At 47.1% G+C, this 15,430-nt stretch overlaps 1 protein-coding gene and 1 long non-coding RNA gene across 2 annotated transcripts in view; one reads left to right on the top strand and one right to left on the bottom strand.

Moving 5' to 3' along the window:
• LOC141094812 (uncharacterized) overlaps positions 1-15,430 on the bottom strand; it is a 45,509-nt gene that overhangs the window by 7,072 nt on the left and 23,007 nt on the right. The window lies entirely within an intron of this gene.
• The window catches only part of SLC52A3 (solute carrier family 52 member 3), a 34,170-nt gene that overhangs the window by 8,316 nt on the left and 10,424 nt on the right, over positions 1-15,430 (top strand). The window contains exon 2 of the mRNA XM_073580780.1: positions 3,909-4,032. Within this exon, the coding sequence (XP_073436881.1) occupies positions 3,909-4,032 (124 nt within the window). The remainder of the gene's footprint in view (positions 1-3,908; positions 4,033-15,430) is intronic.

The raw sequence follows: 15,430 nt of genomic DNA, 5'->3' as shown, positions 1-15,430 counted from the left end.
GATGCGTTCTAATCAGTTTTGAGCAATGGCACGTTACATGTGGATGGTAGACAAGCAGAGTAAATGGGATACACCTCCGTGCTCCCAATGCAGGAACACAGGGGTCAATATGTCCCGCTGTGAACTCTGCACCCAAACAACAGAATGTGATCCATTAACGAGGGACTCCCATGGAGCCGTGTCCCTCTAACATGTCCTGAGGTAGTCAAGAACCTTCTATACAGGGCCTGTCATGACTCCCACCGCCGTAGAGTGATGATATGTGGCATCTCCTCTGCTTCTGCATCCTCCTCACTGATGTCCATGGGCCAGTCCTGCCGCTCACCTGCCTCTTGACCACTGCACACCATCTCTTGAACTTCCTCTTCCAGCTCCTTATACCATGCACACTGCTAAAAAGATGGCGCCAGTCATTCCATTGCCAAGCACTTCTTATGGCTTTTTCCTCCGCCTCTTCTTGGGCTGGACTCCTGACACCTCCACAACATCTCACTTCACTCCCGGCGACTCCGTCTTAGGCCATGTCTCCTGCCTTCGCTTTTCTCCTCCCGATCGGCCACTGTGTTGTGTCTTTCTTAGGTATCCACCTCCCACTCAGGGCTGCATCTTAGCTGCAATGCACATCCTTCTTCGGGCCAACACCCCTGAGAGCTGGGCATACTTTTGCACTCTCAAGTACCATCCACGCCCATAACAGGAGGTCCTTCTTCTCTTCTCCGCCGTCGTTGCCTTCTTGGAGGTCATGCTTCTGGCTGCTATACTGGGCCGCATGTATTCCGGTGCTCTTCAATCTGTGGAGCCAGAAGCCTCTCATTCACCATGAGAGGAACTCGCATCCTGCCGACTACGACAAATGTAACAGTGCCCAGGGTGGTACGTGTAAGCGAGTACCATGGGTCCTATACTCCGGCGTGTTACAGAAAAAACGAGTGTTCTGGATGTGTGCATGCTGGCAGTGCTGCTATTGGTACCTTCACCTTAAGGCCAGTCCCAATACACTCCTCACCAGGTCCTTTAGACTTCAAGACAAGGACACAGACACATTCACAAAAACAAGGCAATGTTTACTTGGCAAAACACTTAGGTACACATGACAGCAGGCAGTACACATTACAACTTCTTTTCTCTCATACAGAAGTGTGTTCGGTACGGACAGTAGACAATTGGACGGTAAGACAAGCAGAGCAAATGGGATACGCTTCCATCATCCTGATGCAGGGACACACGGGTCAATATCTTACGCCATGCATCCTGCACTCAAACAACAGACGGTGATCCATTAATGAGGGCCTCCCTTGGAACCACGTCCCTCTAACGTGTCCTCAGCTGGGCAAGACCCTTCTCTATGGGTCCTCCCATGACTAGCCAACACTGGACTCACTTCTTCATTTACCTCTCTGTCACACCGTGCCAACATACTCACCCGGCCTCCACTCCCACGCCGTCTCTGCATACTCACCCGGCCATCGCTCCCACACCGCAGGCCCCCGCCGCCTGACGGCCACGGCGGTCACCTCTGACAGGCGCGCGGCCGACGGCGTCTCTGCATGCAATGCGCATGCGCCATAGGCCGCGGCCGCGCCTCCCTTCTGCCTTTTGTGCTCCGGCTGTGCCCTGACCCGGAAGCACCCCCTGACCAATGGCAGAAAAGACAGGTGCATATCAGGCCGCTTCCCCCTGAGGGAGGCCCCTGATCGTTGTGTTTCCTAGCACTCTGGGCCCCGCTTCTTCGTGTGCTCTCTGCAGTCTCACACTCCCGTTCTCGTGTTCTCCCTGCAGCAGCCTCGCAGTCCTGCTATCAGTCTCCCCTGCTGCACTGCAGTCCTGCCTCCGGTGTTCCTGTTCCATCCTGCTCCTGCCGTCCTACTCCAGTCCTGTCTCCTGTGTTCCTGTTCCATCCTGCTCCAGTCCTGCCGTCCTACTCCAGTCCTTCCTCCGGTGTTCCTGTTCCATCCTGCTCTAGTCCTGCCGTCCTACTCCAGTCCTGTCTCCGATGTTCCTGTTCCATCCTGCTTCAGTCCTGCCGTCCTACTCCAGTCCTGCTTCCGGTGTTCCTGTTCCATCCTGCTCCAGTCCTTCCGTCCTACTCCAGTCCTGCCTCCGATGTTCCAGTTACATCCTGCTCCAGTCCTTCCGTCCTCCTCTAATCCTGTCTCCTGTGTTCCTGCTCCAGCCATCCCTCTACGTTCCAGTCTACTCTCTTACTCCATTCCTGTCTCCTGTGTTCCAGCTCCGTTCTGTCATGCCCACTTCTGTCCATCCACGTTCCAGTCTACAGTCTTACTCCACTCCTGTCTCCTGTGTGCCAGCTCTGTTCTGCCATCTACACTTCAATCCCACACTCCTACTCCAGTACATCCTGAGCCGCCCCGCTCAGTACCGGCTACCGTGGTACTCGAACCTCTGGGCCTGCTCCTAACGGTCCCTGTATAGGGGTCGGTTCCACCTGGCAGCTCGCCTGGGGCCCCTCGGTGCCACGGCCCAGAGGGTCCACTCCTGGAGATTCCGGCTCCAGACCAGCCACGCTAACACTCTCCCACTAGTGGGTTTCACCCACTTGCCTGCTGAATTGGAGCTCAGTCACCTCTAAAGTTCCTTCACGATTTTTTCTGCCTTGTGCCTTCCAGCTCCACACTAGTTCTGCTCCTCTCCAAAACTCTGCACATTAAATTCCCTTCTCAACTTAAATTGACTGAACTTCCTGCAAAATCTCTAACTACCCAGAGATTCCCAATGCTGCTACCCACTATGGGCCGTCCTTAGAGTTAACCCTCACAAAACTGTCTCTGTTTCACTGTCACTGGGCAGAACTTAACCTTTCACCCAGTTCTGTACAAGAGTGAAAAGGAAGACAGTGACATCTTGTGACCGTTGATTAGCACTGCACAAGGAAGATATTGCAAGACAATTACAATGCAGTAAATTACTTGTAAAATACACTTTCGTACATATAACCACCAAGGAGCTGTCAGAGGAGTGGAACAACATCCTGGCCAACCTCACACACTCACCATTAGTATTGCTTAGTTAGGTGCACAAATATGCTGTGGTTGATATACAAACATATACATACAAGATGTGTCAGACTCAGCACGCGGCAACTAATGAACAAATGAACTCCAATAATGCTGTTAATGTTAAAAAGTAAGGTTCTTGGTTAACATTTTTTGATCAAAAAGTGCAAAAGCCATCCGACCATGTCACCCTTAAATCCTTGTCTATGAAAGATAAGTTGCTAATTGCTAGTTAAGTCTGGTATCCTTGCATTTCCCCAATCAGATGAGGCCTGGTTTGGCATGTGGAGAGATAGGACATCAGTGATCGTCACCATAGAGATTTAGGTACGCCGTGGCAAGGTTGGATGGGTTTTGCACTTTATGATTTTAACGTTTACAGGAATATTGGAGTTCATGTATTCATTAATCGCAGTGTGCTGACGCATCGTGTACGGATAAACTAACAAAGACCTTTGACCCACGTGAGCGGCAGCACTGAAGCCAGTAAGTGATAGTTGATTTGTTTTTTTTTCATTACATTCCTTCTTTGGAACCCAGTTTTTAATACTCCTTTAATGGCAGGAACATCCATATTATATCCTTCAAGTTGCATACTGTATGTATTCCACAGTGAGGTAGCTATAGGGGCTGACGTTTTAACCAAAGGTAATATGAATGGTAAGTAATAGTTGGGGGACTCTGGTGTAGATTACTGAGAGTGGCCCAGAAGCTTTATAAAAAATGTAGTAGTTGGAAGAAATGTAGATGTCATCTCCTCCAGCCCCGACCTAGCAGAACTCCATATTTTCACTAAATATCTGATCTCTTAGCTTTCTCAAGTGGATAAGCATAATAAAATAGTGGTGATATTGCAGATTTAATACTCTTAAATATCTGATATTGCACTTTCAGGTCCCTTATAGTCCTTGTGCTCTTGTCAGTGGTGGGGACAGGATTCGGGGCTTATAACATGATGACAGCGGTGATGAGTCCATGTCCTATTCTACAGAACAGTAACTGGGGAGTCGGCCTTATTGTAAGTATGATTTTAATTTCAGTAAATGTTATCATTACTAAAAACATAGATACCAACAGTTCCAGATTCAGTGGGACTGTCCCGATTTGGGGGAGCTGTCCCACTGTCCTGAGAGGTCAGGGCTATGTCATTGCTGACTCCTGCAGTGAATGCTTCACTCTTCTTCACTGCCGGTGTTCAGTGCTCCTCTGCTGTTCCTACTCCTCCCCCGACTATTTAAATAAATAGTTCCTCTCTTTTCTGGAATTCTGGTCTTTAACTCACCATTTATATCATTGAAGGAGCAAAACCTATGAGCCACAAGCCGCTTTGTAGAGAATGAGAGAATTTTCCATCCTTGAAAGTGTAAAGTTTTGCGCTGCACTAGAAGCTTAATGTACTGGTATATACAAGGTGGGCCATTTATATGGATACACCTAAATAAAATGGGAATGGTTGGTGATATCAACTTCCTTTTTGTGGCACGTTAGTATATGGGAGGGGGGAAACTTTTCAAGATGGGTGGTGACTATGGTGACCATTTTGAAGTCGGACATTTTGGATCCAACTTTATTTTTTTTCAATGGGAAGAGGGTCATGTGACACATCAAACTTATTGACAATTTCACAAGAAAAACAATGGTGTGCTTGGTTTTAACATAACTTTATTCTTTCATGAGTTATTTACACGTTTATGACCACTTATAAAATGTGTTCAAAGTGCTCCCCATTGTGTTGGATTGTTAATGCAACCCTCTTCTCCCACTCTTGACACACTGATGGCAACACCGCAGAAGAAATGCTAGCAGAGGCTTCCATTATCCGTTGTTTCAGATGCTGCACATCTCGTATCTTCACAGCATAGACAATTGCCTTCAGATGACCCCAAAGATAAAAGTCTCAGGGGGTCAGATCAGGAGACCTTGGTGGCCATTCAACCAGCCCATGAGGACCAGTCCACTTTCCAGGAAACTGTTCATGTAGGAATGCTCAGACCTGACACCCATAATTGATGGTATGATGTGGTATATGGGGCACAAAGATAGTGGGGCCATTCTTCGTCAATGGAAACCTCAATGCCACTGGATATCTGAAATTGTTACATGATGATGTGTTGCCCTCTTTATGCACTGAAGATGGCACCTTCCTTCACTTTTTTTCAGCAAGATGGTGCACCACCACATTATGGGTGTCAGGTCCGAGCATTCCTACAAGTAATCTGACCCGCTTAGACTAGCATTTCTTCTGCAGTGTTGCTATCAGTGTGTCAAGAGTGGGAGAAGAGGGTTGCATTGACAATCCAACACAATGGGCAGCACTTTGAACACATTTTATAAGTGGTTATAAACTTGTAAATAACTCATGAAAGAATAAAGTTACGTTAAAACCAAGCTCACCATTGGTTTTCTTGTGAAATTCTCAATAAGTTTGATGTGTCACATGACCCTCTTCCCATTGAAAAAAATAAAGTTGGATCCAAAATAGCCAAGTTCAAAATGGCCACCATCGTCACCACCCATCTTGAAAAGTTCCCCCCCATATACTAATGTGCCACAAACAGGAAGTTGATATCACCAACCATTCCCATTTTATTTAGATGTATCCATATAACTGGCCCACTCTGTACAGATACATCTCTATATACCAGTGCATTTCTATGTCCCTGTACTCCAGAGGTCAGAGATTATTTTCTTCCTACAAAATTACTACATAATAATGAAAAACAATTGCAATAATTGTAGTTGTAATTTTAAAGCACTTTAAAAAAATATCACACATCAGCAAATAACAAAAATATTTGGTGTCCATGTGATTGTATCAACCCTTATAATACAGTGAAAAGATGATCGGCAAATGGTGGAAAAAATTTGTGGAAATTATTTTTTTTCCTCCATTAAATCCATAAAAATGAGGCTGTGTTCACATGTAGCACAAATATTCTGTTTTTTTCTCCTGCTTTTTATGTGTGTGTTTTCTGCAGGTGTCCACATCAAAACTGCAGAGTATGTTCCCAACCTGACCAAATATTACAGATCAAATGGCACAAATAACATTATATCAGCCTCCTCTGAACCACCTCTTTGGCTCTCCATAGAGACCCCAGAGTGCTACCCACTGACTCTTGAATCTGTATTATGGCTCCTCCCAACCCAAAGCAAACATTTCAAACGCTTTAATCATTAAAATACTGCTCGGCCCTTATCTCTTCCATTCTACTGTAGGTACGTGTGCCGACTGGGGGGTGGTCCCTTTTTCTGCCGCAAACAGACTGGAGCCAGAAACCGATGTGCGCTCAACAGGTCCTCTTTATTGGCCGTCCTCTCGACGACCACAGTACTAGAGTTGAGCGAAACGGGTCGGCCAAATTCAGAATTCGCCGACTTTTGCTAAAGTTGGGTTTCGCCGATCGAAACCCCACCATAGCGTGAGGTCGGCCATGAGGTCGCCGACTTGAGCGCTAAAGTCGCGTTTCCCACAATGCTTCCTGCGCCTTTTCTCAGCCAATCATCAAGGACGCACACTGTGGGCAACGCGATTACATAGGCAGCGGCCCCCACCATCTTAGAGAAGGGCATCCAAGTGATTGGCTGGCTTTGTGTGGCGTCACAGGGGCTATAAAAGGCCGTGATCGCTGACCGCCATCTTACTTCTGCCGATCTTAGCATAGGGAGAGGTTGCTGCTGCTCGTTCTCAATAGGGAGAGTGTTTAGGCAGGAAAAAAAAAATTGCTTCTGCTTATAGCGATTTTCACTGTACAACACAACTGTATAGTGTGCAGTGACAGGGGAGGCTGTATTTTTGTGCATCAGCTCTGTTGGTTATTAGGCTGCCTTATAAGGCTCCCTGATAGCTGCATTGCTGTTTGCACGGTGCTTTGCAGACTGCTTTTTTAAAAGCAAAAAAACTTTTATTCCTTTTTTCTGCACAGTTACCAAGCGTTCTTTTTTTCACACTTTTATGTGCAGCTGCTCTGTTGGTTATTAGGCTGCCTTATAAGGCTACCTGTTAGCTGCATTGCTGTTTGCACACTGCTGTGAAGACTGCTTTTTTAAAAGCAAAAAAACGTTTATTCCTTTTCTCTGCACAGTTTCCAAGCGTTCATTTTTCACACTTTTGTGTGCAGCAGCTCTGTTGGTGATTAGGCTGCCTTATAAGGCTCCCTGATAGCTGCACTGCTGTGTGCACACTGCTGTGCAGAGTGCTTTTTTAAAAGCAAAAAAACTTTTATTCCTTTTCTCTTGCACAGTAGTTACTGAGCGTAAATTTTTGCACACACTGTTTAGGCCTGTTTCACACTTCATTTTCTTGTTTCAGTTAAAATCCGCCAAAAAGGCGGAAAGCGGATCCGTTCCTAACAGATGTGAACGGAAGCCACCAGATCCATTTTTTTGACGGATCCGCCGAATGAAGAATTTTAAAAGAACCGCTGCTCGGGAAGGAGAGAAGGAGAGAGAGAGAGAGAGAGAGAATTTTTTTCTCTGTCCGCCAGAAATGATTTCAGGGTTAAATTTCCTCCTGGCTTCATTCCTCCGGGCATGCGCTGTATAAAAATGCGGATCCTGCAGTAAAAAAAAACGTTATATGGTCCGTCCAGGCATCTCGGCGGACGCAAAAAAATTGACGGATCCGCAAAAAAACGGATCCAACGGATGGCCATCCGTCAAGATCCGCCGGTAATACAAGTCAATGGGGAAAAAATGGATCCGCCAAAAAAAATGGCGGATCCGTTTTTTTGCAAAAACGGCGGATTTTGACTGATGGTCAAAAACGGAAGTGTGAAACAGGCCTTACAGGTTACACTCCTCACACACTACCGTGTACCGGCTGGTATCACGGACAAATACATGCTATATGTGTGTGACTCCGTAAAAAAAATACACAGAGATTAACATTTTTCCATACATACACCGTATAGAGGTGTCCGATTCTCAAACAGTATCGGATATCTGCTGTTCTTATTACAGTCACATCTACACAGAGTCAGCGTGTGTGTGTGAGATTCCGTAAATACATATACGGACATTTCCATTTCTCCATACACCGTATTGAGCAGTCCGATTCTCAAACAGTAACGGAAATCTGCTGTTATTATTACGGTCACATCTACACAGAGTCAGCGTGTGTGTGACATTCCGTAAATACCTATACGGATATTTCCATTTCTCCATACACCGTATTGATCTGTCCGATTCTCAAACAGTATTGTATATCTGCTGTTCTTATTACGGTCACATCTACACTGAGTCTGCGTGTGTCTGTGGGACTCCGTAAATACATATACAGACATTTCCATTTCTCCATACACCGTATTGAGCTGTCCGATTCTCAAACAGTATCGGATATCTGCTGTTCTTATTACAGTCACATCTACACAGAGTCAGCGTGTGTGTGTGACACTCGGTAAATACAGTAAATACATATACGGAGATTGACATTTTCACCAACAACGTATACAGCTGTACACTTCTGATACAGTACTGTATATCTGCTTGTTGGATTACGGTGAAATACAAACTGGGTGAGCCTCTGTGACTCACAAAATATATATGGAGATTTCACTTTTTACATACACCTTACACAGCTGTACGCTACTCATACAGTACCATTTCTCTGCTGGTATTTTTGGTACATTTTCCCAAACATGAGGAAGTATGATGGAAGAGGCCGTGGACGTGGGCGGGGGGGCACAGCTGGTACTGATGGTGGTGGTGCATCGGCTGGTTCTGGCAAAAGCACAATAGCAGCTAAGGCAGGAGGTGTTGAGTGTTATGATGAGTCACCGAAGGAGGAAAAAACAAAATACCAGCTAAGTCCAGAAAAACCAGAGAGGTTGGCAGCTATTGGATTGCAGACCCCTGGACCTATCCACAACAGCTAGCAGTAGCCGTGGGGGGTTCCTACGGTGCCCTAGACCCCTCGATCACAGCCGGAGAACTAGATAGCCTAAAGACAGAAAGGGGAAAAACTAAACTGCCCCAGAGCAGACCCCAAAGCAATAGGCAGCCCCCAACATATAATGACGGTGAAACAAGATGAAAACACTAACACAGATAGAAAGATAGGTTGAGCAAATGATGGGGCCCAAACTAGCTACATAGGACAGGATAAGAAAGCTGCTGTCTGCCATCCGCAAAAACCCTATCAAAATGAGCCAACCGACTGATAGGAAAAATAGGCCCTGAAGTCGCTAGGCTTCAAAAGACTATATCAGCACTCAGGTATATTCTGAAGCCAGAGCAAAAGATCAACAGATCAGAGACAAAAATGGAATTCAGCTCACCCCTGGCCGGGGATGGCAGAACTCCCAAAAAACAAGGCAAAACAAAAACAAAACTGAAGAGTACAAAGCAGAGCAGAAAAACTTAGCTTTGAGATGCAGGAATCAGACTGGTCTCCAAGAATCCAGCAGGAAAATCACCAGCCAGGAAGAAGGGCGTCGGCAGCCTTATATCCAGTCCTCAATTCCAGCCACCCAGTCATCATCTTGCTGCCCAGGTGTTTGGTAATCAGCCTCACTACCTTCCTTCACCAGAGGAAGGAGTTCATCAGACCTCAATGGTGAAGGGAAAAATGAACTCACAACAGTTGAGCCTGCGTCATCATCTGGCACAAGAAGGCCTTTAAGGTTCCCTTTTCTGGGAGTAGGTAAACCGCTTTTAAAGCCGGAGCTGTTGTGAGTTCATTCTCTGGTTCACCAGTTGTGAGTTCTCCTTCCAGACTCCCTCTGGTGGTAACAGGAGGTAGTGAGGCTGATTTGATCGGTGTCGATCTGCCACCTGAGAATGAGGATGACGACTGGACCTCAGGAGTCTCAGATTGGATTTAAGACAGCCGACGCCCTATTCAGTTGCTGGTGATTCCTTCTGGCTTGTCAGCTCTTGGTTTTCAGCTCTGTTCCAGTCATCTAAAGCTAAGTTTTTCTGCTAATGTTCACACTTGATTTTGTTGGTCTATTCAGTTTTTTTGGTGTGGTCAGCCAGCCCCGGCTGGGGGCTGTGCTGAATTTCCACTCTTATTTATCAGTATTTTGCCAATTTGCTTTTTGTCCCTTACTAGTTTGGTCTCTTTTTGCTCTGTCTCAGAATATTTCAGAGTGCTGATATAGTGGGAGAAGTCTAGTGACTTCAGGGTTAATTTTGCTATCAGAAGCGTTGGACATTATTTTTGTAGGGCTTTTTGCAGGTTGCAGACAGTGTCTTTCCTTTCCTTTCCTCTCTAGTTAGTTTGGGCCCCATCGTTTGCTCAGCCTATTTTCCTGCCTGTGTTTGTGCCTTCATCTTGTTTCACCGTCAATACATGTGTGGGGGCTATCTATTCCTTTGGGGTCTGCTCTGGGGCAGTTAGTTTTCCCCTTTTCATGCTTCAGGCTTATTTAGTCCTCCGGCTGTGATGAAGCGTCTAGGAACATCGTAGGTACGCTCCACGGCTGCTGCTAGTTGTGTGGTAGGCTCAGGGATCTGCAATCTGCATAGTTACCATCCTCTCTGGTTTTCTGTGACTTAGCTTGTTTTGCTTTTTTCTCCTCGGTGACCCATTCATAACACGGAGCATCAGGAACAGGTTTTGGCTTACATTGCCGAAACAGCCTCCAGCTCTATTGCCTCCTCTTCTGAAGTTACAAAAACTGCAAGCACAGAGTCGTCAGTGCAGGCTTCTGGTCAGGAACAACACCTTTCCTTGTGTCCTTCACCCATGCCAAAAGTGAAGGATGCTGCAGCACACACTTCAGATTACTCCATGGAGCTCTTTTCACATACCATTCCTGGGTTATCAAGTCAAATCCTGAATTCCCCAGTCCAAGATGAATCTGACATGGAGTGCACTGATGCACAGCCACTGCTAGATGATTCTGCTGGTACATTCACCCACAACACTACATTGCCCTCGCAGTCTACTGAGCCCAAACCAGACCCTGATGAAACTCAGGTGCCCCTTCCCGCATACTATACCACCTTACACGGTGACACAGAGGAAGGTACAGAGGAAGGTACAGATGACATTGAAGACGAGGTCATGGATGACCCAGTTGTTGACCCGGATTGGCATCCATTGGGGGAAGAGGGTGCTGGTGACAATAGGTCAGAACAGGAGAAGTATCCGCAGCAGGCATCGTCATCGCAGCAGTGGTTATCCGGCAGGCCCGTAGCTGTAAAAAAAACTTGCTAAGAAAACTAAGAGAGTTGCAGGACAGCTTGGCCAGACGGTCAAATTAGCACAGCGTGCAAGCCCTGAAAATTTGTACCATAGTAGGAAGAGTGCAGTGTGGCACTTTTTTGAACAAAATCCTACTGATGACGCAAAGGTTATCTGTAAGAAGTGCCAAAGGACCTTTAGCAGAGGGAAAAATCTAAGAAATTTGAATACCAGTTGCATGCTTAGACATTTAACCAACATGCACTTGCAAGCATGGACGGACTACAAAACCTCAGGTAGCACATGTGCACCTGCTCCGACTGAAGTTAGCCGGCAACGTTCCATCGCTTCCCCCACAGTAAGGCCACCGCTAAGCACACCACCATCAAGAAATGTTGAGGTGTCGTTGCTAGGCCAAAGCAGTCAGGCAATCACAATATTTTCTCGAGGAAACACTGAATCTAGGACATCAACACCCTCACCATCACCAACCCCTTCTCAGTCCGTCATGTCCAATATTAGTTCCCCCATATGCAGCTCTCAAGTCCAGCTCACCCTACCAGACACTCTGAGTAGGACAAGAAAGTACTCATCCTCTCCTCCGCGTACACTGGCTTTGAACGCCTACATTGCCAAACTGATCTCATTAGAGTTGATGCCCTTCCATTTGGTAGAAAGCAAAGCTTTCCGAGAGCTCATGGCCTACGCTGTCTCACGCTATGACCTACCCAGTCGGCACTTCTTTTCTCAAAAAGAAATCCCTGCCCTCCACCGGCATGTGAAAGACCGCATTGTCCATGCACTAAAACAATCAGTGAGTGGAAAGGTGCACCTCACAACAGATGCATGGGCCAGTAGGCATGGCCAGGGCCGTTACGTGTCCATCACTGCGCACTGGGTTAATGTGGTGGATGCAGGCTCCACAGGGGACAGCAGCGGTGGAACAGTGCTGCCTAGCCCACGGTATAGGAAACAGTTGGCTGTAGGCGTTCGACCCTTCTCCTCCAGAAGCGAAAGCTTGTCGACAGAGCGCAGTCGCACGAGCACTCCATCCACATCTGTCAGTGTTGCCCACGAGGTGTCCCACTATCGAACAGCTAGTGGTAAGCGGCAGCAGGCTGTTTTAAAAATTATGTCTTTGGGCGACAGCAGACACACCGCGGAGGTACTGGCCGACTTCTTGCATCGACAAACTGAGTCATGGCTGGGCAGTCTACATCTTGAGCCACGCAAGGTAGTCAGTGATAATGGGTGGAATTTTGTGGCAGCTATAGCCCTTTCAAAACTCACACACATACCTTGCCTGGCTCACACTTTGAACCTGCTGGTGCAGTGCTTCCTAAATAATTATCCGGAGTTAACAGCCCTGCTCCATAAGGTGCGAAGACTGTGCTCGCACATCCGTCGCTCAACCGTCCAGTTGTATGCAGAAGCTGCAGCGATCACTCAACCTCCCTAAGCACCGCCTAATCATAGACATTGCTACAAGATGGAACTCCACCATGCACATGGTTGAGAGGCTGTGCAAACAGAGGCAGGCTGTAATGCATATGTGGGAGGATACACGGGCAGCCAGTTTGAGGGCAGACATGGAATTGTCGGGTGTGCAGTGGTCAAAGCTGAAAGACCTCTGTAAAGTCCTTCAATGTTTTGAAGAATGCACACGGCTGGTAAGCGCAGACGGCGCCATCATAAGCATGAGCATACCACTTATGCGTCTGCTCATGCAAACTTTGACACACATTAAGGATCAGGCATCTGCAGCTGAGGAGCAACAGGAGGAATCATAGAATCGCAGAGTTGGAAGGGACCTCCTGGGCCATCTGTTCCAACCCCCTGCTCAAAGCAGGATTCGCTAAATCATCCCAGTCAGATGTCTGTCCAGCCTCTGTTTGAAGACATCCATTGAAGGAGAACTCACCACTTCTCATGGCAGCTTGTTCCACTCATTGATCACTCTAACTGTCAAAAAGTTTTTTCTAATATCTAATCTGTGTCTCCTCCCATTCAGTTTCATCCCATTGCTTCTAGTCTTTCCTTGTGCAAATGAGAATAAAGTTGATCCTTCTACAATGTGACAGCCCTTTAGATATTTGTAGACAGCTATTAAGTCTCCTCTCAGTCTTCTCTTTTGCAAGGAGGAGGGAAGCCTTGATGACAGTCAGCCATTGTCTGGTCAGGGAACTGGCGTGGACGAGGTGGAGGAAGAAGAGGAAGATGAGGAGGAGGATGAGGGGTATGATTATTTTGGGGAGGAGGATGCTTCTCAGGGGGCAAGAGAAAATGTGGGCGTGCCAAGGTCAGGTACAGTGTTTGTGCGTGACTGGAGGGATGTGGATTTGCCAGAAAGTGCTCCTCCACCCACCACTGGCAGTGCAGCATTGACACCTGGAACATTGGCCCACATGTGTGACTATGCCTAGCGGATCCTAAAAAAGGGACCCCCGCATTGCCAAAATGATGAGGGATGACGACTACAGGTTGGCCAGCATCCTCGATCCACGCCATAAAGGCAAATTACACAACATCATGCTACAGGAGAACCTAGAGCTAATATTGGCTAACAAACAAGCAACTCTGGTAAACCGGTTGTTTGAGGCATTCCCAGCACACAGCAGCGGAGCTGGTTCTCCCACGAGCCGTAGTGGGCAAAATGGAAGAGGTGTCCGTGGTGCACACAGCCGAACTGGCGTTGGAGACAGGGGTTTCCTGACCATGTTGTGATTTCTCAAGTCCCGCGCACACGACAGCTAATACAGAATCGATTGCAAGTGACAGGAGACAGCAGTTGTCAACTATGGTTACAAACTACTTCTCCTCCCATATCGAGGTTCTCCCTCACAGGTCATTCCCCTTTGATAATTGGGCCTCAAAACTGGACACATGGCCTGAATTGTCACAATATGCCTTACAGGAGCTCGCTTGCCCTGCTGCTAGTGTGCTATCTGAAAGAGTCTTCAGTGCTGCTGGATCAATCCTGACAGAAAAAAGGACCCGTCTGTCGACCCGAAATGTTGATGATCTAACCTTCATAAAAATGAACCATGCATGGGTTTCAAAAGATTTTGTCCCACCCTCCCCTGATAACACATAGGTTGCCAGAAAAAAGGCTCGCTTTTGTCCTCCTCTCCCTCTGACTTCTCCATTTCCTCCATTTGCAGCAGCTGAAAGTCCAGCCTACACATCAACATATGCCATTTTTTAAACCTCCCTAAATGGGCTCTCCCCTCCACCCCAGGACCGGGGTCACCACCTGCCGCACCCGGGCAAGTGCTGTTGCCCTGAACAGGTGTGTGGCCCCACCCTTGGGCAACGGCAGATAATATTTGGCCAAATTTTATGCTAAGAGTCTCATATTTTTTCTAAAGCTGTATTGCAATTCTAGTTACATATATTCCACATTGACATGCCTTAGCATGATAGAGTGCAACCATTCTTTGTATATTAACTATTATTATAAAGTAAATTAAGGTTGACAAGCTTAAGTAATACGAATTGATGTCGTTGGCATTGAAATGGGCACTGTAGGTGTGTTTACTGTCCTCCACTCCTTGACGACTTTGCTTCCCCATTGACTTGCATTGGGTTTTGTGTTTCAGTCGGACCCCGACTTTTCCCTATAGTCGGCCGATTTCGTTCGACCCGACTTTTAAGAAAGTCGGGTTTCATGAAACCCGACTCGACCCGAAAAAAGGTCAAAGTCGCTCATCTCTACGCAGGACCACACAGCAGCAAGACAGCTTCTTACGCACAGGCCCGGGTACCTTCCACTTTTCTCTTTCCTCTTACAGTGACGTCTCTTGTGGTTCTTTCACTGTGGCTACCATTAGGCCTACGGCCACAGCACCTCCTCTGTCCGAGTCCATCCGTCTGGTACCCCCGGGTTTTCTCTGTCCTGCGGCTCTCCTGTCAGGGCCACCCGCCTGACCGTCTCTCTCCTCAGTCCCTACCGGAGCTTCTTCTTCTGTCATAGAATCATAGAATCATAGAATCGTAGAGTTGGAAGGGACCTCCTGGGCCATCTGGTCCAACCCCCTGCTCAAAGCAGGATTCGCTAAATCATCCCAGTTAGATGTCTGTCCAGCCTCTGTTTGAAGACTTCCATTGAAGGAGAACTCACCACTTCTCGTGGCAGCCTGTTCCACTCATTGATCACTCTAACTGTCAAAAAGTTTTTTCTAATATCTAATCTGTGTCTCCTCCCATTCAGCTTCATCCCATTGCTTCTAGTCTTTCCTTGTGCAAATGAGAATAAAGTTGATCCTTCTACAATGTGACAGCCCTT

Source organism: Dendrobates tinctorius, unplaced genomic scaffold (genome assembly GCF_039654945.1).
Source record: "Dendrobates tinctorius isolate UK_male_01 unplaced genomic scaffold, ASM3965494v1 ptg000065l, whole genome shotgun sequence".
NCBI classification, from domain to species: Eukaryota; Metazoa; Chordata; class Amphibia; order Anura; family Dendrobatidae; genus Dendrobates; species Dendrobates tinctorius.
Note: the sequence above shows the minus strand (reverse complement) of the source record. Positions and strands in the feature narration are given on the sequence as shown.